Below are 23,178 nucleotides of genomic sequence, written 5' to 3'. Positions count from 1 at the left end.
TATTGGTGGGCCATCAAAGATGCATACCCACTGTAGTCCTTGTAGAGATGGCCAGCAGCCATCTGTTGTGACTGTGCAGGTGCACAATCACCGTTGAAGAGTCTTGTGGATAATATAGCAAGTCCATGAACCACCACTTGTGCAATCACAAAACTTTTTGGAATGTCCTTAGAACCAGCAATGCTGTTAACCAGTCCCTTGCTGAATTATCAACACACGTGCAAGCACTAACAGTCCTTTTTTTCACATATTGTGCATATACTATGACCAACAGAAATGTGTGCAGTGAAATGAATGCTTACGAGTTATTTAATTTGATGAACTGGTGTCAATTACAATATTATAACATGAGAATACAATTACAAAGATACAGAAAACATCATTAAAACATAATAATACAGATAACATTTGTAGTAATACAGGCTTTACAAGAGAGTAGAAATAGACATATACATCAGTGTTACAGGAATTATGACATAAGTAAATACATAAAAGGTCAGAATAACTTTCGAAACATCAACTTCACACGTGAGCATTAAAACAACACAGAATAAATAATGTCTAAACATCTTTACAAAGTAAATAACATTTATAAATGCAAATTATTTTTGAGGATAACAGTATTCCTCATCATAGTGAATGTAGCTGAGTATTAGAAAAATTCTACAACGTAAGTCTTATCAGATAAACACATAAAGACAGGAAGAACACAAATACACAAGAGTACACAAACACATAACGGAATAATAGAAAAGGAAAGGTCAGGGTTTCTTTTCTGTGTGACATTTGGTACTGCAGTCCAACCCAAAATTTCATTCCATAGATGTTTCCTCTTATTTCACGTTTTTTTATACCTTTTCAATGCATTTCTTCCAGTTCATCACAACTCATTCTCTTATATAGTCTACCCCCTCTTAAGCTAACTTAAATCTACTGAGCTCAGATGCATAAACTAAGGGACGAGGCAATGCAGCAGCACAAAACAATTAACACAAACAGCAGTGACAAAAAATGCAAATTGGCAAAGCAAGCAGCAGTAAATCTAAATTAGCAAAGCAAATGCAATATTACAACTAATATGAGCCAATGTGCAGCAACAATAAAAATAAATCAGTAGTAAAACTGGCTTAATACAATGTAAAATTCAGTAGCACTATACCTGACAAACAGCAGCAGCAAATGCAATAACTTATACCTAAACATGACAAAGCTCAAGCAGAAAAAATATTACACTAAAGACAACAATGCAGATAAGGGAAATGTATATTCACATCTTAATGTCTATGTAATTAAATGGTGCACCACAACTTATTCTACAAAAGAAATTACCAAGTACTTGATGAAACATTCCCATAGAAAAATTTATGAATTACTGTGCTGATAAACATCTTACATTATTTGATTTTCGAACAGCTGAGCAGAACTGAACGTACTCAGACATTTCGCTCTTTACTTATTCTGATCAACACTAAACTGACACACAACATTTTTAGCGCAACGCAATCTGACTTTCAATAATCCCTACAAAAAATGGCACTGACTAACAATAACCTACACCTTTCATGCATTCTTACGTCACAAAAATCTTCGTTATTCGAACTACTGCAATACAGCGAGCGCCAATACTGCCAGCTAAATAAAAGATTCCAACTACTGAAGGCAGTAACTACTGATAGGCATAGTTAGCAAATGAAAGATTTTGATAGAGAACAATGTATTTACCTTAATAGTGTTCAAAAGTCATAATATATATATCAGTTCATGACATCCAGTCTTACAAATTTACTGTCTCTGTCCAGATCATCCGCTCTCAAATCTCCGCCATCTCACTCCCCACATCCACCACTGCTGGCGGCTCATCTCCAACTGCGCAACGCTACACGCTGTTAACAGCCAACTGCCCACCACTACAATAGCCAACAACAATGCAAACCCGCCACAGACTGCACACAGCACAGCCAGTGATTTTCATACAGAGCGCTACGTGGCGTTACCAATAAAAAAACCTGAGCAGCCTACTTACAACACGTTCTCCACGTACGCGTACACCACCATTACTCTGCCACGCAAACACAGGGGCTACACTCGTCCGGTGTGAGACGTTCCCTGGTGGGTCCACTGGGGGCCGAACCGCAAAATAACCCTGTGTTCGGTGTGGGGCGGCGGAGGGGTGAAGTGGACTGCAGTAGTCGTCGTGGGGTTGTGAACCAATGCGGCTGCGGCGGGGACGGAGCCTATCCGTCGTTTCTAGGTCCCCAGTTAACATACAATACAATACACCGAGTCAGTAAAACCCTTATTACTCCTACAAATATGGTTTAACTCGAATGAAGTAAATGTCCTTTTATGATTCAATGTGCACATGTTTTTCAAGAAACCGTATGTTCATTATCCTGGGTCAAGGACTGAACGAATAAACCCTTGAGTTAACACCCTGTTCAAAATTATTCCTGTCGTCTTGCCACTTACCTACACCTTGCCTTTAGGATAAACTCACCTAAGTCCTGGATTACAGTGGAGTAGAGGAGAGCCGTGCATCGGGCAGCTGCCGCGGCGCTGCTTCGCGTCCACAAGTGATGGGGTTAGGCGGTGGAGCACTAGTCAAGAGGCTCGCCTAAGTGGGCAACAAACGCGCGAACCAGACGTTTTTCAAACGATTTCAAATAAAGTACTCGGTAAAAAAATTCATTCTCTTGCATCTCATAGCTTTGTTGACCAGCTTTATAACGAACTAATTATGATTCCGTAAAATGTCATAGTTATGGTGATTTTTCGCAATCAAGCAAGTTACTGCAAGAAAATCGAATAGTTTGTAACGAAAATTAGAGGTCGCTATGAATTTGCGTTTGGTGCAGGCTACGACACTATGTTGCTGCATACCAAATGTAGTTAACATCTTGAACTATTCTTTGAGCTTGGTATGGACCTGTATCTCACTCCATTTTCGAGAAAATGGATTATGTATAGCGCACTCTGTTCCACTCGCACACCCAGACCACAAAGCAACAATGAATTAGTCATAACAGCCTTGTATCTCATAAACGGTCTGAGATATGGAAACAAGAATTTGGCAAACAGTAGCACCAAAAGAGGATAGTATCTTGTCTAACGGTTAATGTGTGTAACTTCCTTATCCAGCGGGATATGCAAATAACTACAGATGTTTTTTCAATTTTATGTATATAGACTTAAGTGGCGAGTAAAAATTTTTTCCAAAGTCAGGAATCGAATCTGGGTCCCCTGTTTACTAGACGGGAGCGTTAGCCACTAAACCACCTTGGCACAGCAGTGGACAGAATTGCCGAGGCTCTCCATGTTCTGGACTGGAACTTCTGCATTGAACGTAAATGGAGGATTCAGGGATTCAGCCTGAAACCAGGTTTAGGTACTTATACAAATGAAAGGACACAATTTCAAAGACTTTTCTCGTCTCATACAGATATAATTTTATCCCCTTTATCTTGACCACTCTAAATAATTGTTTGTCCAGATGCAAACTACAAAATGTTTCAAGAAAATGTTCTTTTGCCGTCAGGGGGACATCAGTCAGCATGATTGCTTTTGCTGTAGCTTTGTTTTTTAAAAATATATGAACAGCGGTATGACTTTTTTTAAATGGCACCATGCATTTTTTATTTGGTAATTCATTTCCTCTCCTAAACACCTATTCAAAAATGCATCACAGTGTACCATTCACTGAAACACAAAGTTATTACTTACATAACACAACACTGACGTTGACGCTCGCAGCGCTTAGTGCAGGTACTCGGGGCAATGGAACACATCTACGTGCTGACGTTGACAGAGGACAAATGTAAACATAAGTAGAATCCACACCCATCATTCCGTCAACCATCGTCAGTTGAAGAGTTGTGTGAGTAGAATGTACACCAACGAAGAGAAGGTAGAGATGCTACTCATCTATAGGGAATGTTAGTTAGCAGAACAGCAATTGCAATACTGTTTTCTAATGTACAGGTACATTTAGTGCAGTAGTTTAGTCCTTTTAAATATTGTTGTGTAGAGTAGCCATGCAGTAAAGTCTGTCCTTCCTACAAACTGCATCGACATAACGTTTCTTTTATGGTTGTTGTTGAAGGTAGGCGAAATGCTACGTAAGCAGCGGAACTGTACAGAGAGCTGTATCCTGACAAGAATCCACCTTCCCGACGGATGTTTTCTCGTCCTGTTGGGACGCTTCAGGAAACGGGAAGTTTCAACCCAGGACAACGTAATCGTCGTAGCACTCGCACAGACGAAGCTGCCCAAGTTACTGTTCTCGCTTCCGTTGCTATGAATCCACATTTCAGCACACGTCAACTTGAACCCAAGATTCACATTCCTAAAACCAGTGTAAATCGTACTCTTACACGTCACCGGTTCCATCATTACCATGTACACCTACATCAAGAATTGCATAGGAATGATTTCTAGAATCGGGTACAGTTCTATCAGTGGGCACAGCAGCAAATCCCCGCCAACCCGAACTCCTTCTCCAATGTTCTGTTTACCGACGAATGTTCCTTCTCAAACAAAGGACAGATAAATACAAGCAACATGCATTATTGGTCCAGCGACAACCCACGATGGCTTAGACAGGTGGAACATCAGCGTCAATGGAGGGTTAACGTCTGGTGAGGGATGCTTGGTACTACAATTATTGGCCCTTATTTCATCAATGGTAGTCTAAACGGCACAGCGTATGCCAGCTTCCTCAGACGAATTCTTCCTCCTCTTCTGGATGAAGTGCCGCTAAGAACCAGAATGATTATGTGGTATCAACACGATGGATGTCCAGCACGCAATGCCTTGCGTGCACGTCGTGTTCTGAACCGAAGGTATCCTGCCAGATGGATTGGTCGAGGAGGTCTCCTAATTTAAATCCTCTCAACTTCTTTCTTTGGGGATGCATTAAAGACTTTGTCTATCGCGATATTCCAACAACTCCAGAGGACATGCAGGAACGTATGGTGCTTGCTTGTAAAGCTCTTCAACAGGCAACACTGGAAGCAGTAAATAATTCTTTCACTCAACGAGTTCACCAGTGTATCGGTGTGCAGGGTCACTACCTTGAGCAGCTTTGAATGTTCTATTCCTGGGCAATAGTACAGGAGAGTCAAAGTCAAATTTGTGCTATGTTTTTACTTGGTTTTCATTTGTTTTCTTACAACTCCAGCAAGTGGACGAGTTTGTGATCCCGGGCTCAAAGTCAATGTTGTTTTATGTAATTAATAACGTCGTGTTTCAGTCAATGGTACAATGTGATACATTATTCAAAAGGCCTTTAGGAGAGGAAATGAATTACCGAATAAAAAATACAGGGTGCCTTATCAAAAAGTCACACCACTGTTCATATCTTTGTAAAAAACTAAGCTACAACGAAGGCAATCATGCTGATAGATGTCCCCCTGACAGCTAAAGAACATTTGCTTGAAACATTGTGTAATTTCCATCTGGACAAACAGTTATTTAGGATATAAGATAAATGGGACACCCTGTATGTACACAGGACGAGTCACTAACTATTGCCACCAAGAATAACTCCGAAAGTATTCTAGGAGCTGAAAAGTTTATGGGACAAATGTTGCATGGGACAACGGTGGCCATAATATGACGTTGGTTTTTTGTAGCCAGGTGGGGTCGCTTCAGAGCTATCAAGGTCAACCTTGTTTTTTTTTTTAATGGGATGCTATAGTTTGGTACTTATTTTCTGATAGTGGCTATCGAGACGAATCCAGTGATGTGTAACAGTGAGGTCTTTGAAGGTCACGAAGGTGGCATGAACGTCCATTTACAGAAGGTGTTCGAAGTGCTCTGATCGTGCTGCGCCGCTCCACTGTAATCGCAGTCTTTATCAAGTGTTCTATTTGTTGAGAGACAGATAGAGTATGAATGCCATAGGAAATGACGTTAGTTGTGGTACTTCGCGTACATGTTTCTGAAACAGGAGAAGCTATTACATATAACGTCTATGTGTATTCCTTCTGGGCAGGCAGGTCTGTCATATTTACTTCTCTGAATATACTGCGATTCTGTGGAAGTAGAAGTTCTAAAGGACTGAATAACCAAAATTACATATGTAGCTGTAATATGAATCTTATAAATTTGGTGTACCAACTCTTCGGTTTATGTCTCAATCTCAGAAATATGAGAAGACCTGTAACATTTTATAAGGTGTTCCATAAAGATTATTGCTGTGCCCCGGAGGCTAGACATTGCAGCACATTTTTGTAATTTTGCTCAACCACTATTTTTAGTTTGGTGCCTGCTTAAATTCAAGATTATATGTATGTATAATGAGCATCGGTATATTCCGTATTTTGTAACATTAACTACTCTCACTGTGTGATGCACGTATTTCCAATTTTAGTTAGGGCACTTTCTGTGCAGGCTGAATAGGTTAGGCTTGAGAATGAACCACTCAGTTTGAAAGTATCCACCAAAATATATACTGCAACTGTGACAAATTTGTAATAAACTCTTCATAAAATAAAAGGATTCTCTTGTCCTACATCAACAAAATGTAAAAATTGTATAATTCAAAATAATTTCTTTGTAACTCCTGCAAACCTCAATACCGTTCTATGTAGTAGGCAGAACTGCAATATGAACTAATTTATTTAGGTCATATCTTGTTATACAACATTTTTTTGCGTTTTACATGTTTCCTTCATCCAATGAAAATATGTATACAGGTTCATGAGGATTGTGGTTGCTGTATTTTGCCCATGGTGGACAATTTGGTTGTTAAAAATAAATTTCCGAATTAAGGTTAAGTGTGCAGCTTTTAGTTAAGACAGTGATAGCAAATTTTAAATATTTTCATGCTGCTGGTAGAAATCTTCCTGCAGTTCAATATTGACAAAGTGATAGGCGCATGTTTCGTTTTGTGTGACAGCTGATGTACGAATACCGGGATCAAAAGACGTTTACTGCAAGACTTGTTCTCATGTCGGAAATATTTGATCAGTTCCACATCAGCTGGAATAACTGAGGTAAGCCAAATCAAATATTCTGGTCGTGAAATGAAAAAAGGACGCCCATAAGATGAATAAAGTTACAGTTTATTCTTGTATTCAAGAAGAGTGGCAGCTGGCGGTCATTGATGAGAAATTTCTATTTGAGAAGCAATACTTTTATATTCCTTAACGCCTTCTTGTTTTCGGCTATTGATTACTCGCCTGAAAAAAAAGTGATAGATCGTGAGGAACGAAATATTAGACATAGGAATATGTATCCTGCTGGCGGTAGTATTTGTCGAGTGCGAAGAGATAAAGCATTTTTTGCTTATTCTACTTCTTTAATTTTCTCTCGTAATTTGTACTGTCAATACGAAAACCTCAGAGACACCACCATAGAATCCTGAGAGAAAAGCAATAATTCAGGAAATTTGGAATGTTTCCTAAACGTGTTTGTAGTGGAGAGAATAAAAAGGAATAGACTAAAAATTGAGAGAACGCAAGAACAGTGTGAGAATTAAAGCTGTCGGGAAAACCAAACATTCCCATCCAGTTGAAAGAAAACACCGGTTCTAATTTCCGTACCACGTTCAAACTTCTGACATTCCTTGGTCCGACTCATAGCATGATACCTTTTCTTTTTCTTACGCTTAACGCCACCTTGGCAGAACCTTCCCGGCAATCCGAATGAGGAATTAATCCGGAATCTTTAGCCAATGGAGAGATAATCATGACACTTTTTCGATTACAGACCACATATCCTTTATATATACATTGTATGTCTTTAATGTAGTGATTTCCACTGCCTTCTGCGTCCTTATGCCATTGATCATTGCTGGTCCTTCCAGCTTATTTAGGGATAGTTTCCCACCCCAAAGTCTAACGGTTTCCCTGTCACGACCATTGACAGAACGAGACTGACTTCTTAGACGTATTTAGCTGCCATTTCTGATGGTTTCTCCGAAAATTTAGGCAGTGACTGGGTTCAAACCTCTTCTAATGTCCGTCTTTCTAATACTATGCAATGTTTACACTTTTTATCAATCTTATGTACTTCTTCAGCCAATATATTCACTTTCACAATTTGATTTAAGAATTAGTATGACGAAAGAAAAGTGCTCATCTTTTCTTCGATGCAACGTGGTAATCGTCATGTTATGTGTGGATGATTGGGTCCTCGGACATTTATTTGTGTGGCATAATGCATCGATACCACCGTAAAGGCGTTTCATAGTTGTCAACGGAAATGCAAGATTCACTGACGCCGGTAGCGTTCGTGCGAGACCTCGCGGACCCAACGCTGCTTGAGCGCTAAGCCATCCTTCAATGGTTCGACTATAAGCGCCCTCTGCCAGCACGACATAGGACGGCCGACGGCAGACACGCAGACCACTTTCACTTCGAGCCTCTTCGCTATGACACCAAAGTTCACGCTTAGTTTAGAGAGCCTCATTCTTGTCGACACTGAGAGCTGGACTCTACTTCTCGCTGTATTATTTGTAATGAGTCTTCGTACACTTAGGGAAAAAAAGTTAAGTAAATCTTCTGTTTGCTATGTTCACTGCTTCGCTAATCATTTCTGCTCCTGTCCAGCTTTCCTACAACGACAGTTGTCGCTCTGTAGCCTATATCTCTTTGCATGTAAAGAAACAATTTCTGAACGTTCACCTTTGGATTTATTTCGCAATTAAATCGTCACACTTAAGTGGAATGGATACATTTCCTTTTCTTCCACATTTCATATGCTAAAATTACAACAAAATCATAATCTCACCATTACGTACGGTTTTAATACTAAATAAAATCATTCGCGCGCAGTTTTTGATCACAAAAGACGTACTATTCGATGTGTCACGGACAAGTGCTAAAAATAACAGAAATAAACGCAAGCTGTTTGAGCGCGTACTGTGACATACAGTATAGGGGTATGACAGGAACTATCATTCGAAGCAAAAAACTCTAGTGAACATGGGATCTTAAGAGCTATGAGCACTTCTTCATATTCCATACTGTGAAACAAAGCTCTTCTACTACAAGCTCCTTGCTTCCCATATTTTGAGTGGTGGTAGTATGGACCAAATCAAGAAAAAATTGTACAGCAAACATGGGCTCTAATCTACATACCCTAAGAACTATGAGCTCTTCTTCATCTTTGCAACTGTGAAACACATCTCTTCTGCTGAACAAGTGCTCATAGCTCTTAAGTTATGCACTTTAGGCCCCATGTTTACCTCTTTCTTGTTTTGTTCCCTACTACCTCCTCTCAAAATATGGAAAGCAAAGAGTTTGCAGTAGAAGGAATATGCTTTACAGTATCGAAGATAAAGAAGTGCTCGTAACTCTTAAGGTCTGCATTTTAGAGGCCATCATTACTTAGACCTTTTTGCTTTCGAATGACCATTCCTTTCATGTCCCTGAATACTGACCACTCGTCCTGGAATACAATGTATATAAATTAAAGTGAATGAAAATGTTTGGTTCTTAGAGATGCAAAAATCTGAGAATTAAAATAGTTAAAAAAAAACAAATTTTATATATTTCTGAAAAAAATTTCTAAATTTCTAAATCCCCACATGAAAAGGTTTGTACACATTTTAAAATATTATAATTTTGCATCAAGAGGAATTGTTTTTGGTCAAGTTAGTTACATTTTTTGAATATACTGGAAACTATTTTTCTATGGAATAATAAATTGCGGTTTTCCGTAGTTCATACGAAAATTGGAATTTTTGGTGAGTAGATATAGTGTTTGTTATATATTGTATTGTATTGTATTTTATAAATAAAATGAAAGCAAATTACAACTTTTAAAGATTACTTTTCTAATTACATTTAAAGTGAAATTCATAGGATAGCCAATTTTCCGTAATTTCACATTTTCACATTATAATTCATAACAGTACTCTGATATATTACACCGTATTTGGAAAGCACATATTTTCGAAAATACGCAAATATTTTAAAGGTGGCTACACTGAGTCACAGCGCCAGAGATTGGGCCAAAGAGTATTATTCAGCCGCCTCCACTGGCAGTGTTTGTTGAGAAGTGGTAGTGGAGAGTTCTTGTCGAGAAGTCGTCGTGGAGAGTGTTTATTGAGAAGTGGGCAGTAGGAGTTCCGATGTAGCTGTGACTAGTTGTGAGCATGTTGTATGCAGTTGTTCTGATGGGCGAGACAGCCGATGCTGTTCGATTGCGGATGTTGTAATGATCAGAGTGTATGTTTCGTCAATATATATGAAGGTAATAATTTTTTTTTATTTTTATTTCAAATGTCTTAAACAATAATGCCTCTTGGTCACAGGTTCAGTCAACAAAGCATCTGGCTTGTGTTCATGTATTAGAGTGTAATTCTGGTTTCTATGTGCAAGTATAGTATTTCAGTTTTATTTAATTAATTCAGTGTAAATGGTATTTAAAATACCTTGTCTTATTGAGGAAGAACCATGCCAGATGTGTACGTTGAATCACACTTCCACACACAGAACAGTTACATTTGTGTTTTGTTGTTTCGTAGGTTTTATAGTTGCTGGGGACTTAACTAATTAATTGTGTTAATGGAAGTTTTGTTTCATTCTTTGTTGTTATTCTATGCAGTCAGATTGCGTACTATACCAGTCAGGGCCAACCGGTTACGAGACTGCGTAACCGGACACACAGCGACTAAAAAATTGAAATTAATTGCATATTATTTAATTAAGCCCCCATGCATATTACGCTAATGCTTCAGGAACTCAAATGGAAATCTCTGGAGGAAGGGTGACGTTCTTTTCAAGGAGCACTGTTGAGAAAATTTAGAGAACTGGCATTTGAAGCTGACTACTGAATGATTATACTGCCGCCAACATACATATATCAGAAAACGTTTTGCATCACTCCAGTTCCAGAACTCGTGAAGATAGACCTTGACAGTGGATATTGTATCACAGACACAGTTCCTTTGCCGCGCTGGATTAGCCGAGCGGTCAGAGGCGCTGCAGTCATGCACTGCCTCCCTCGGGCATGCGTGTGTGTGTTTGTCCTTAGGATAATTTAGGTTAAGTAGTGTGTAAGCTTAGGGACTGATGACCTTAGCAGTTAAGTCCCATAAGATTTCACACACATTTGAATTTTTTTGAACACAGTTCCTTTGACTGTCCAGAGATGTCACTCAAACCGCCCAAAGATGCAAACAACCACGCATGAGCAGCGCCTATTAGGCGGAAGGGGTCCGACGGCCGATCAGTTCCAGTCATTCCACCAGGAAGGAGGTACACGGCTCGTGCTGTCAGCAGTTCAGCCATGTCCAGACGGTCAATGCCGCGGTTCGATCGTGTCCGCATTGTTACTGTGTGCCAGGAAGCGATCTCAACAAGGGAAGTATCCAGCCGTCTCGGAGTGAACCAAAGCGATGTTGTTCGGGCATGGAGGAGATACAGAGAGACAGGACTGTCGATGACAGTCTCGCTCAGGCCAACAAAGGGCTACTGTTCAAATGTGTGCGAATTCCTATGGGACCAAACTGCTTAGGTCATCGGTCCCTAGTCTTATACACTACTTAAACTAACTCGTACTAAGAAATACACACACACCCATGCCTGAGGGAGGACTCGAACCTCCGGCTGGTTATGGCTCGGAGGAGCCCTGACAGCAACGCGACCATGTTGAATAATGCTTTTCGTGCAGCCACAGGACGTCGTGTTACGTCTCAAACTGTGCGCAATAGGCTGAATGATGCGCAACTTCACTCCCGGCGTCCATGGTGAGGACCGTCTTTGCAACTATGACACATGCAGTGCGGTACAGATGGTCCAAACAATGTGCCGAACGGACCGCTCAGGATAGGCATCACGTTCTCATCACCGATGAGTGTCGCATATACCTTTAACCAGACAACCCGGTTAGGCTGAACGTGTTAGACACACTCTCCAGCGATTGCAGCAAGGTGGGGGTTCCCTCCTGTTTTGGGATGGCATTGTGTGGGGCCGACGTACGCCGCTGGTGGTCATAAAAGGCACTATAACGGCTGTACAATACGTGAATGACATCCTCCGACCGATAGTGCAACAATATCGGCAGCATATTGGCGAGGCATTCGTCTTCATGGACAATTCGCGCCCCCATCGTGCACATCTTGTGAAGACTGCCTTCAGGATAACGATATCGCTCGACTAGAGCGGCCAGTATATGCTCCAGACATGAACCGTATCGAACATGCCTGGGATAGATTGAAAATGGCTGTTTCTGGACGACGTGACCCACCAACCACTCTGAGAGATCTAGGCCGAATCGCCGTTGAGGAGTGGTACAACCTGGACCAACAGTGTCTTGATGAACTTGTGGATAGTATGCCACGACGACTACAGGCATTCATCAATGCAAGAGGACGTGCTTCTGGGAATTAGAGGTATCGGTGTGTACAGCAATCTGGACCACCACCTCTGAAGCTCTCGCTGTATGGTGGTACAACGTGCAATGTGTGGTTTTCATGAGCAATAAAAAGGGCGGAAATGACGTTTATGTTGATCTCTATTCCACTCTTCTGTACAGGTTCCGTTGGCTACATAACACCTTCAGATGTTTGTTGGCGACCTTATTCGTGTCCTGAAAACTACAGACTTCAATCTTAGATGGATTCAGTCACGAACGCCATATTTTTAATACTTGGAAAGTGGCTCAAGATGATCAGTCAGAGTCATTGCACATCCCTCAAGAGATTTTCTTTGCACCACTGTGGCCAGATCATCAGCATATTCGAATTTTTTATTCACTGTGCAAGCCATGTCGGTAGTCAAATTTTACAAATGGCTCTAAGCACTATGGGACTTAACAGCTGAGGTCATCAGTCCCCTACATTTAGATCTACTTAAACTTAACTAAACTAAGAATATCACACACATCCATGCCCGAGTCAGGATTCGAAGCTGCGACCGTAGCAGCCGCGTGGTTCCGGAGTTAAGCGCCTAGCGCCGCTCGGCCACTGCGGCCGGCCGGTAGTCAAAATGTTGGGTAATAATAGCGATAGAACCGAATCTTGGGGCGATCCATTTGATATCTTAAATGACTTACTAGTGACAATTCCATTAGTCGCTTTAAAATTGCGGTTACTGAACATGTCTTTAGGAGTGATGTATGTTGAAAGCATGGAATCACTGTCTTCAGTTTCAGGTAAGTCCATATCATCAGACACTATCGTAGGCAGTTGTTAAGTCTAGGAACGCCATTGATGTTTTCAGTCCTGTTTTAAAACTAGCGTCTATCTATTACAGGATTGCCAACACGTGCGCCCAGCAGGTACGTTTTCTGCAGAAGACTGTGTGGAACGGTAATGTGACATTATCTATAGCAGGGCTTCACAACATACGTGGTCGCGGAGCAAGCTGTGAGCAGCAAGGCGCGAGCACGGAGCAGCGTGAGCACGCTACCCCCACTACCGGACCAGAGCGGAGAGTGGGGAGAGTCACGTGGGGCACACAACAGCTGCCGCCAGTCAATGTAAATCCGCGCCCACCTGCAGGGATATAACTCACGAATTATTACTGCGACAAATGAAACAAGTAAAGGAGAATGTACACGTGCCACATAATTTTATTAGCTTAGTGTATGCCTCTACATTCGTATTAATTTGTGAACTGTTACACAATAAAAGGTGTCACTGAAGTGTGGGATTCTCGGTTATCTTGTACTTTTTGCCCTTTACAACTGCGTCTATGTTCCGAGTAATTGTTCTTGTGCATTGTAGGCGCATCGTGCAGTATAAATTTCGATCAGACAATGCGTTTCTCAGGCGCGTCTTGTTAAATTTCATTGCAGAGAACAGTTGTTCGCAAACATACGTGGAACCGAACTTTGATATTATTGTAGCCGCCTCTTTGTGCAAACGAGGAAATCTATCCTGCGGGAAGTGTCTGTAGAATTCCAAAATGTTTTTCTTGTTCTGAAATTTGTCTCTGTATTCTCTGTCACACTGCAGATCAATAATTTCTAGTTGCAGCTCAGGACGAATCTCTTCAATATTCGCTGAATATGGAGAGGAGAACAGATCAAAATCACTGTCTAGTGCTGTCAGATCTTGAAAGCGTTGATCAAATTCTTCCTTAAGGGCAACTAAACTATGTGAATAGCGTTTACAGTCTTTGGGAACATCTTGCATGGATGATAATTTAGGAAAATGAGCTAGATTTCCTGTTTACAGCTGACTCACCCAAAGTGTCAATTTCATTTTAAAAGCTCGTATTCGATCTATGAAATGAGTAACTAGCAGATCTTTACCGTGTGGTGAAATGTTCAAAGCATTCAGATGGCTAGTTAAATCTGCTAAGAATGCGAGATCACATTTCCATGAAGGCTCTTTCAATTCAGGAACACACATGTTATTCATTTCCATGAACGTTTTTATCTCATGTAGTAGGCAAAAAAATCGATTTAATAATTCGCCACGACTATGCCAGCGGACATCGCTGTAATAAGGCAGGCTGCCATACTGGCTTTCTACATACTGAAGAAAGCTTTTAAATTGCCTGTTGTAGCCCATGCTTCTTTATATAATTGGTTGTACGAACAACAACACACATCACATTTTTTAGAGTGATACTCTTCGCACATAAGTTTTCCTGGTGGATCACACAGTGAACGCCCCTTATTTCATTCGGCACGGTCAGTTTTTGCATTTTCTCCTTCAACAGCGCAACGAAACCAGATTTTTTCCCTGTCATCGCTGGTGCACCGACTGTAGACACTGAAACTAAAGAATTTCACGACAATCGTATATTTTCAACACTTTCTTCAACACTAATTAAAATATCACCTCCGGTTGTAGTGTTCTTCATGGCTAATACATCGAGGAGCTCCTCCCTCACCTGAAGATCTCTATTAACACCTCTAATAAATATGGCAAGCTGCACTGTTCCAGTGATATCAACACCTTCGTCCAGAGCTAGAGAATACGCCATAAAATCTTTACAGATATTTCCAAGTTGGCTCTGGACGTCATCTGCCATGTCCTGTATGCGACGCATAATGGTCATGTTAGATAATGTCACAATCTGAAACTATTCAACTTGAAATGGACACAAATGTTCCGCTGCAACTACCAAACATTCTTTTATTAAATCGCCATCAGTGAAGGGGCGCAGGGATTTTGCTAAAAGCAAAGCAATTTTGTAACTGAGAGCTGCCTCAGTTGATTTTTCTTTGTCGTCCAGATCTTCTTCGGATAGCTTCCATTTAAGTTTAATAACTTCCTGTGCACGATCTGGTCCATCACATTTTCCACTTCCGTAGTCTTTCACGTGGTACGACATATAATGTCGCTGCAAATTAAATTTCCTAAAAGAATTCAGCGTTTTGTGACAAACTAAACATTTTGCAACACCATCTTTTTCTGTACACAGATACAGTTCCTCCCAATGGGGGTTGAGCTGCGAAAGCATGGTTGGGGTTACACAACGGAGACTTGACATGATTCTTAACCAGCGTAGTGACTGTTACAGCTGATCGTAGTACTTTAATCGTTACACAGTTGGTGCGAATTCAATAGGCACGCAGCGGCCCAATTAAAAAAAAATGGCTCTGAGCACTATGGGACTCAACTGCTGTGGTCATAAGTCCCCTAGAACTTAGAACTACTTAAACCTAACTAACCTAAGGACAGCACACAACACCCAGCCATCACGAGGCAGAGAAAATCCCTGACCCCGCCGGGAATCGAACCCGGGAACACGGGCGTGGGAAGCGAGAACGCTACCGCACGACCACGAGATGCGGGCCCTATTCAAACGAGCGCGCGCATTTCCCCTCCCTCCCCTCCCACGCTACTCCGCGACCTTGCAGCTGCTCGCGAATCACGTGCCTGAGCAGACGCGAGTACTCGCGCTCATAACCGGCCAGTTGTTAAGGCCTGATCTATAGCCTTGTAGATACGGTTGCACGTGAGTCGTCGATCACCTTGCGAGGCTTTTAATCAGCGAAACAGCACAGCCGTAAAAGCAACTGCGCCGCTATCTACGGGCCACAACAGCCATGATTCGACTGCAGTCGCCATCGTCGGCTGCGGCTGTAGCCGCTGCGCTGCTGCTGCTGCTGCTGCTGGCGGCTGCGACCGGCACCGACGCGGAAGCCGCCAAGCGAGTGGTGCGGACTCGCCACGGAGCCGTGCGTGGCACCGCCAAGCAGTCCTACCAGGGTCGCCACTTCCTGGCCTTCTACAACATACCCTTTGCCAAGCCGCCGGTTGGACCGCTTCGGTTCAGGGTAAGTGTACTGTATAATTGGTTGTTCCGTTCACATCCCGAACTACGTCCCATTATTAGGCACTACTTTCCACGTAATACCGTCTTCTAGGTGTAGGGATACTCAAAAGTTATTTGCTCTCTATTCTTGAGATTATATTTAAGGGTCTAAGGAAATAGAAACCTGTAGTTGTTTGAGCTTAACTCCAACAACTGCTTTGATGCAACTGTCTGTGCTATGCTACCCTGAGCAAGAATGTTAATCTCTGAACAGCTACTCGACACTACATCACTTTAACCTTTCTACTGTATTTATGCGTAGGTCTCTCTCTAGAATTTTTCTCACCAAAACTTCTCTCTACTGCCAAATCGATAATTTGTCGACGCCTCAGGATGTGCCTGACTATACTACCCTTTCCTTTTGTTAAGATGTGCCACAAAAATTTCTCTTCTGTGGAACTCAGCTCTTACACATTAATTATCATCGGAATTCTTCTGTAGCGTCACGTTTCAAAAGCCTCTGTTTCCTTTTGGTCTGAACTGTTTAACATATGTTAATCTGTAAACAATTTGTTCTTGGGATGAAGTTCGTCTAGTACAACTAAATGAAGGGTTTGTGCTTTTGTACCATACGCGTTTTGCTTCCTTTTGTCTGTGGAGCATCTTCGGTTGCCTTGAAACATCCCCTTAGAAAAATTAAGAATGACAGTGCTCGTAAACCCATTACGTTATTTGATTTTCAAACAGCTGAGCAAAACTGAACGTACTCAGACATTTCTCTCTTTACTTATTCTGATCAACAGTAAACTGACACACAACAATTTTTTTAGCGCAACGCCATCTGAGTTTCAATAGTACCTACAAAAGAATGACCCTAACTAAGTATAACCTATACCTTTCATGAATCACTTACCTCACAAAAATCTTCGTTACTCGAACTACTGCAATACAGCGTGTGCCAATACTGGCAGCTAAATAAAAGATTCTAACTACTGAAGGCACTAACTACTGATAGGCATAGTTAGGAAATGAAAGATTTTGATGGAGAACAAACAATGTATTTACCGTAATAGTGTGTTGTGGAATATCTTATGGGTCTTAACTGCTAAGGTCATCAGTCCCCAAGCTTATACACTACTTATCCTAAGTTATCCTAAGGACAAACACACACAACCATGCCTGAGGGAGGACTCGAACCTCCGCCGGGACCGGCCCCACAGTCCATGACTGCAGCACCCTAGACTGCTCGGCTAATCCCACTCGACCTTTTATAGTGTTCAAAATTCATTATATATATATATATATATATATATATATGTATATATATATATATATATATATATATATATATATGTATATATATTATTTTGAATTTTATAGCCCCACGAAAAGAATTCTCTGAATCTAAACTTTCTGCCCCCATCTCGTGGTCGTGCGGTAGCGTTCTCGCTTCCCACGCCCGGGTTCCCGGGTTCGATTCCCGGCGGGGTCAGGGATTTTCTCTGCCTCGTGATGGCTGGGTGTTGTGTGCTATCCCTAGGTTAGTAAGGTTTAAGTAGTTCTAAGTTCTAGGGGACTGATGACCATAGATGTTAAGTCCCATAGTGCTCAGAGCCATTTTTCTAAACTTTCTATTCAAAACAGCCGCGCGGGGTAGCCGCGCGGTCTCAGGCGCTTTGTCACTGTCCGTGTGACTCTCCTCGCCGGAAGTTCGAGTCCACCCCATGGCTGTGTGTGTTGTCCATAGCGTAAGTTAGTTTACGTTAGCTGAAGTAGTGTGCAGGCTTAGGAACCGATGACCTCAGCAGTTTGGTCCCATAAGGCCTTACCACAAATTTCCAAATATTCAAAACATCTCCGCACTCAATGAAATCGAAGCACAGATCACGACTATAGCATGTCATACATCTGTCTGTTTCAAAGTTCGTATCGGGGAGGACTTTGAACATACGTGCACCCCCTCCTCTACTCACTACATGATGCAAGAGCTACGCCTGGCCCGCTCTAATCTACCCACCACGGAGTAATCTAACAGGGGCATCCAAGGCGCCTTTTACCGTGTGTGCTCGAACTGTACCGGCACTACGCCACTGAGGACCAATCAATGATGAACATTGTAGCCCGTTATAGGGACCTAATGTATATGACCTGGCACACGTCAACCGCCATCGTAAGAGCCTCGACACAGGAATAGAGAGAGGCGTGCCGACAGTGATTCGGTCAACAGCAGCAGTGCACTCACGAGTGGTGCCTCCTCGTCTTCTCAGTCGATGTGCGTATCTGTGACTGGAGGCGCCAAGGAGAAAGGACTTTGCCTCTTATTGTGAGGAGGTGCCGAGAGAATGCCACGTCCCACTCGCCTGCCATTAGGATTGTAAAACTCTGGCATAAATGTGAAGCAGCGTGGAACGGCCCACCCATTTCTGTTGTTGGAATTCTGTTTGAGTTGATGCCTAGTTTGGTTAGACCCGTTGCTGCTGCGAGGGAGGTGGCAGCAGAATGTATAGCCACAAAACGCTCATAAATATAGCCTTATATCCCTCATGCTATACTGTACACTAGGGCTATAGATATATTTAGCAGTATCGGGTGTCCGATTTGTCGACCGAGCGAGGTGGCGCAGTGGTTAGCACACTGGGCTCGCATTCGGGAGGACGACGGTTCAAACTAGCATCCGGTCATCCTGATTTAGGTTTCCCATGATTTCCCTCAAGCGCTTCAGAAAAATGTCGGTATGGTCCATCTGAAAGGGCATGGTCGATTTCCTTCCCCGTCCTTCCCTACTCCGAAGTTTTGCTCCGTCTCTGATGACCTCAATATCGACGACTCATCCTCCTCCTCTTCCTGTATATCGATACTTCAAAAGTGTTATCGGTTCTCGGCATATCGAAAAAGTATCTCTATATATCGACCGAAAAATTTTCCGCGTATCTGCCCACAAGAATATCGGCTGCACATTGTAAATATATTGCCGGTTTTAGAGCTGTATATTAAGTATTGATTTATTATTAGGCATTCTGCACATCAACAAGCCAGCAGCCTGTCTATGCCTCTTAGAGTAAGAATTGAAAGGAAAACGATTCATTCTCACGCTTGGCGATAACTACTTTGGTAACAATGTTATCTGTATGTAAGTGGTACAATAAAAGGTGTCCGATGGAACCGACGTACAGTTTCGATACATATAGGATTTGTTCGGATACTGAATGTCGACTTTCCGATTTTTTCATTTCTGCCAATGCCAGCTGCAGTGTGAAATTGCGTGGTGGAGCTGTACATTGCAGTTTCTGTTCGTAGCGCCGATTCACCGATTACGTCAGCAATTCCCCTCACATGTCTCCACGCACCGCAAAGACCTGTATCGACATTTAAATTTTTATTCATCATTTTCAGGAACGGTACTTGAAGAATGCCAATGTGAAGAAATAGCCACACTAGTTGCGTTAAAAATTGTTTTTAACATAAATGGTGTGCTTTTTCTTCACACTGGCAAATGTCGCAGAAATTTTTTCGCTTACCGTGAGCACTCGCCTTAATCGCCTCGTCTATCTGAGCAAGCTTCCCGGCCAACTGATTCCCAACTTGTTGCACACTGCATAAACAGTATCCTCTCATAGTACGCAGCGTCATGCCGAATTGCGCGAGGTATTGGACAAAGAGTGCATCTGCAATGAATGATCAGTAATTGCCCTCAAGGAGCGTACATTATATATGTGATGTCTGTTCTTTCGGACATGTCAGTCCAGATGCAATCTTTGTCCAACCTCTCGTGGGAACCAGTGTGTGCCTGGCTGTGAGCTGTGAGCGTAGTGGACAGGGAAAGCTAAGTACGTAATATGCGATGAGTCGGGAATTTGGTATCGACAGGAAACGAGCTCAGATAGGATAAGTTTTTAAGGCAATGCATGCATATAGCGAAAAATCCGGTTTCGAGTTCCAGACCGACAAATATTTTCCCTTGTCGTTAGTGAAATTATTTCAATGCCCATTTGTGGCTGTCGAAATTTCAATCTCGTCAGGTACAAGGCCTTCAAGATCAAAAAGAAACGGTTCTTTTCGACGATAATTAATGATCATTCATTACAGATTCACTCACTATCCATCCTTTGTGGAATTCAGCGTGAGGCTTCGACCAATGAGGATAATGGACAGGGGGAGCTATGCATGTAATGTGCAACAAATTGGGAATTTCGGTTCGAGTAGAAGTGTGCTCGGATAGGTGAAGCAGTTAAGGGGACAGCTCGAGTAAAGCGGGACATTCGGATTCGAGTTCCAGTCCGGTACAAATTTTGACTTGTCGCTACTGAATTTATTCCCATGTCTGATCGTGGCTAATGTTGGAATTTAAATTTTGTCGTGTAAATCAGAACAGTTCACAGACACATGGTTCTGGCATGTTTGCGGTAGCGTTCTCGCTTCCCACGCCCGGGTTCCTGGGTTCGATTCCCGGCGGGGTCAGGGATTTTCTCTGCCTCGTGATGACTGGGTGTTGTGTGATGTCCTTAGGTTAGTTAGGTTTAAGTAGTTCTAAGTTCTAGGGGACTGGTGACCATAGATGTTAAGTCCCATAGTGCTCAGAGCCATTTTTTTTTCTGGCATGTTGATGTCACAATGGAGATTCATTGGTAGCTAACTGAAGTCTTGTAGATGAAGATGTACTTATAATATCGCTGACCAAGAAAATACACATTTGAATAGGCAGCAGACGAGCTCTATTAACAAGTTTTCATTTCAGTTCACTGTGTCAGGTTTGCCAAAATTTTCCACTGTCACCACCATGACCTTAGAAGTATTTTTCTGTCGTTTATAGATATTTCAAATTTCATGCTGATACTAAAGGTCTCACACGAAGAAGTATACTTAATGTTGCAGAGTCCTCAACCTCCAGTTCCATGGGAGCACGTCCGCGATGCCACGGTACCTGGACCAACTTGCACACAGAACTCTATCTTCGAGAAATCTCAGCCTCCGATTGGAACTGAGGACTGCCTGTACTTGAACGTCTTTACACCAGAGGTAACTGTCACTTTGCACCTTACTCTTTGTAATGAACAGAGTTTACGTTACGCTGCTATATGAAGGTTTGGGCTAGTGCAACGATTTAACACTAACTTTTTTAATAATGACGTTAACATCTGAAATAATTAAACTGTTAATATTTTAAACATAGCTCCACAACAGCAACGGTTTCACGTAATAAAATTATAAACAGCCGACCAGTTGCAATGGATAAAGAAATTCTTTACCTAGGTTTCGATAAATATATATTTGTCGAAACCTAGGTAAAGAATTTCTTTATCCATTGCAACTGGTCGGCTGTTTATAATTTTATAAAGTGTTAATATCGACTACTAGTTTAGCTTCATGTTAAAAGCAGAAGTCAAAGTTAATCAAAACACGTATAATGGTCCGAATGTCTTGAAGATTGCTTGAAGTAGTAACGATATTCGTACACTGTAGGCTTTCACGGCCAATCTCTGCTTCAGTTAAAACTTCCGGCCTGAGAAACTGAGGCCAAAGTGTAAAACTATTGCCTGATGTTTCATCTTCGAGTGCGGGAGACATTTTCTGAGGGAAAACGGCAATTGCGACTTGAGAGGCCCCGAACTTATAGAACTGTATACAGGGCACCACTATCCACCACGTGATACCGATTGTATGATCATGTCTGCCTGGCGCCATCGTTCTCTGCTAAAAGTAACTGATCGTTCTGAAGCTAAATTGACGCCCATATTTTATCTAATTAAAAAGTTATTCTTTTCTGTTAAAATTATTGTGGTATTTGTGAATATCCCTTGGCCTTTCATTATACAGGGTGGTCCACTGATCGTGACCGGGCCAAATATCTCACGAAATAAACGTCAAACGAAAAAACTACAAAGAACGAAACTTGTCTAGCTTGAAGGGGGAAACCAGAAGGCGCTATGGTTGGCCCGCTACATGGCGCTGCCAGGTCAAACGGATATCAACTGCGTTTTTTAAATAGGAACCCCCATTTTTATTACATATTCATGTAGTACGTAAAGAAATATGAATGTTTTAGTTGGACCACTTTTTTCGGTTTGTGGTAGATGGCGCTGTAATAGTCACAAACATATGGCTCACAATTTTAGACGAACAGTTCGTAACAGGTAGGTTTTTTAAATTAAAATACAGAACGTAGGTACGTTTGAACATTTTATTTCGGTTGTTCCAATGTGATACAAGTACCTTCGTGAACTTATCATTTCTGAGAACGCATGCTGTTACAGCGTGATTACCTGTAAATACCACGTGAATGCAATAAATGCTCAAAATGATGTCCGTCAACCTCAATGCATTTGGCAATACGTGTAACGACATTCCTCTCAACAGCGAGTAGTTCGCCTTCCGTAATGTTCGCACATGTATTGACAATGCGCTGACACATGTCGGTGGATCACGATAGCAAATATCCTTCAACTTTCCCCACAGAAAGAAATCCGGGGACGTCAGGTCCGGTGAACGTGCAATACACGGTATGGTGCTTCGATCACCAATCCATTTATCATGAAATATGCTATTCAATACCGCTTCAACCGCACGCGAGCTATGTGCCGGACATCCATCATGTTGGAAGTACATCGCCATTTTGTCATGCAGTGAAACATCTTGTAGTAACATCGGTTGAACATTTCGTAGGAAATCAGCATACATTGCACCATTTAGATTGCCGTCGATAAAATGGGGGCCAATTATCCTTCCTCCCCCAACGCCGCACCATACATTAACCCGCCAAGGTCGCTGATGTTCAACTTGTCGCAGCACCGTGGGTTTTCCGCTGCCCAATAGTGCATATTGTGCCGGTTTACGTTACCGCTGTTGGTGAATGACGCTTCGTCGCTAAATAGAACGAGTGCAAAAAATCTGTCATCGTCCGGTAATTTCTCTTGTGGCCAGTGGCAGAACTGTACACGACGTTCAAAGTCGTCGCCATGCAATTCCTGGTGCATAGAAATATGGTACGGGTGCAATCGATGTGGATGTAGCATTC

At 42.0% G+C, this 23,178-nt stretch overlaps 1 protein-coding gene across 1 annotated transcript in view; it reads left to right on the top strand.

Annotated features, from left to right (window-relative positions):
* Positions 1 to 15,780: 15,780 nt before the first annotated feature.
* Positions 15,781 to 23,178, top strand: part of LOC124789561 (juvenile hormone esterase-like) — a 131,239-nt gene continuing 123,841 nt past the window's right edge. The window contains exons 1-2 of the mRNA XM_047256964.1: positions 15,781 to 16,188; positions 21,039 to 21,182. Coding sequence (XP_047112920.1) covers positions 15,958 to 16,188; positions 21,039 to 21,182 — 375 coding nt within the window. The 5' untranslated portion in view covers positions 15,781 to 15,957. The remainder of the gene's footprint in view (positions 16,189 to 21,038; positions 21,183 to 23,178) is intronic.

The sequence above is a fragment of the Schistocerca piceifrons genome, chromosome 3, assembly GCF_021461385.2.
Source record: "Schistocerca piceifrons isolate TAMUIC-IGC-003096 chromosome 3, iqSchPice1.1, whole genome shotgun sequence".
Lineage (NCBI taxonomy): Eukaryota > Metazoa > Arthropoda > Insecta > Orthoptera > Acrididae > Schistocerca > Schistocerca piceifrons.
This window is presented reverse-complemented; position numbering and strand designations above follow the sequence as displayed.